The sequence below is a fragment of the Palaemon carinicauda genome, chromosome 41 (assembly GCF_036898095.1).
Source record: "Palaemon carinicauda isolate YSFRI2023 chromosome 41, ASM3689809v2, whole genome shotgun sequence".
NCBI lineage: Eukaryota > Metazoa > Arthropoda > Malacostraca > Decapoda > Palaemonidae > Palaemon > Palaemon carinicauda.
In genome coordinates, this window is record NC_090765.1 from 32,818,175 (window position 1) to 32,819,896 (window position 1,722).

Sequence of the window (1,722 nt, forward strand, 5' to 3'; positions counted from 1 at the left end):
AGTGAGCTAGTATGCATATCCCATATGATAACGATTTTTTTTTAGAAAATCAATCACATCCTTAGGAAGATCATGAATGGGGGATATATTTCAATTTTGTGGTACATACAGTATATATATTGTTACATACCTTGATTTCCCTTTAATTGTATTTCATTTGTTTTTTTTTTTTAGATTTTTCCTCTAGGGTGGAAATACTTAACCGCAAGTACTAATGTTCCTAAGCAGTGTATCTTGTATATTTGTTTTAGAAATTTTCTAGTAAGTAAAGGGCACATAAGAGTTGTCGTCAAAGTCGTTGGAGTCGTTATCATTGAAGTCGTTGAATTTGTTAAAGTCGTTGTCGTCGCTGTTGTTGAAGTTGTTAAAGTCATTGTCGTCGACGTTGTTGAAGTTGTTAAAGTCATTGTCGTCGCAGTTGTTGAAGTTGTTAAAGTCATTGTCGTCGCAGTTGTTGAAGTTGTTAAAGCCATTGTCGTTTAATATAAGAATCTTATTGAAGTATCTTTCGTATCTAGGCTAAGGAAGTTATGTGCATAGACGTTAAAATTGTTAAGTACGTAATCATTAGTATAATTTATAATTGTTAGTCTCGTGCTGTTGGTGGATAGTTTTACTTTGGCTCTGTTCATCATCATCATCATCATCATCATCATCATCATCATCATCATCATATTATTATTATTATTATTATTATTATTATTATTATTATTATTATTATTATTATTATTATTACTTGCTAAGCTACAACCCTCATGGCGAGAAAAGTGAGGAAAATATCCAAAATTTTATCATTTTCCCTTACTTTTTCATGTTATTTTGTTATTGCTGTCAGTTATTTGACGTTTTATGGCTATTCTTCTGTCGAATAGCTTGATTTAGCTTGATTTTATAGTTTATCCCACATGGTTGCCAATGAAAGTGTAGGTTCAGAGGTCATTTCAAGACGGGATAAGCCTAAATTAGCCGTAGGTTGTTAAATCTTATTTTATTAAGAAGCCGTTTGTGAGGTGCTTAGTAATAGAATGTGTTTAGTCACAGGATTTAGTCAAGCCATTTCTATGAGGGAATTCGACTGCTGTTGATGCTTGGCTTAATAATTAAAGACAGTCTCTAGTCTTAGATTCAGGATTTTTCAATATTAATTTCACTCATGAAAATGAAGTTTCAACATTCACTTTCTCTTACCTGTTTTTATTGAATTCGACTGCTGTTGATGCTTGGCTTAATAATTAAAGACAGTCTCTAGTCTTAGATTCAGGATTTTTCAATATGAATTTCACTCATGAAGCTAAAGATTTTCAACCTTCACTTTTTCTTACCTGTTTTTATTATAAAATCAGGCTTAGCAACGATGATGTATATTTCATTAGTAGCTATATATAAGGTAACTAATATACTCAACAGCAATACCTGCTCTTCATTTATTTATTTCCTTATTTCCTTTCCTCACTGGGCTATTTTTCCCTGTTGGAGCCCCTGGGCTTATAGCATCTTGCTTTTCCAACTAGGGTTGTAGCTTGGATAGTAATAATAATAATAATAATAATAATAATAATAATAATAATAATAATAATAATAATAATAATAATAATAATAATAATACGGGTTTTATTGGATACCCAATATCACGTCTCCGTGTACATTTAGTCGATGACGATTGATTAATCTATAGTTGTTAAAACTTCTAACAATTAAAAATAATATTTTGTGGAGGTTTAC

The 1,722-nt window shown here is 30.8% G+C and overlaps 1 protein-coding gene across 1 annotated transcript in view; it reads right to left on the reverse strand.

Moving 5' to 3' along the window:
* Positions 1-258: 258 nt before the first annotated feature.
* The window catches only part of LOC137632390 (repulsive guidance molecule B-like), a 207,732-nt gene continuing 206,268 nt past the window's right edge, over positions 259-1,722 (reverse strand). Inside the window, exon 4 of the mRNA XM_068364325.1 lies at positions 259-519. Coding sequence (XP_068220426.1) covers positions 259-519 — 261 coding nt within the window. The remainder of the gene's footprint in view (positions 520-1,722) is intronic.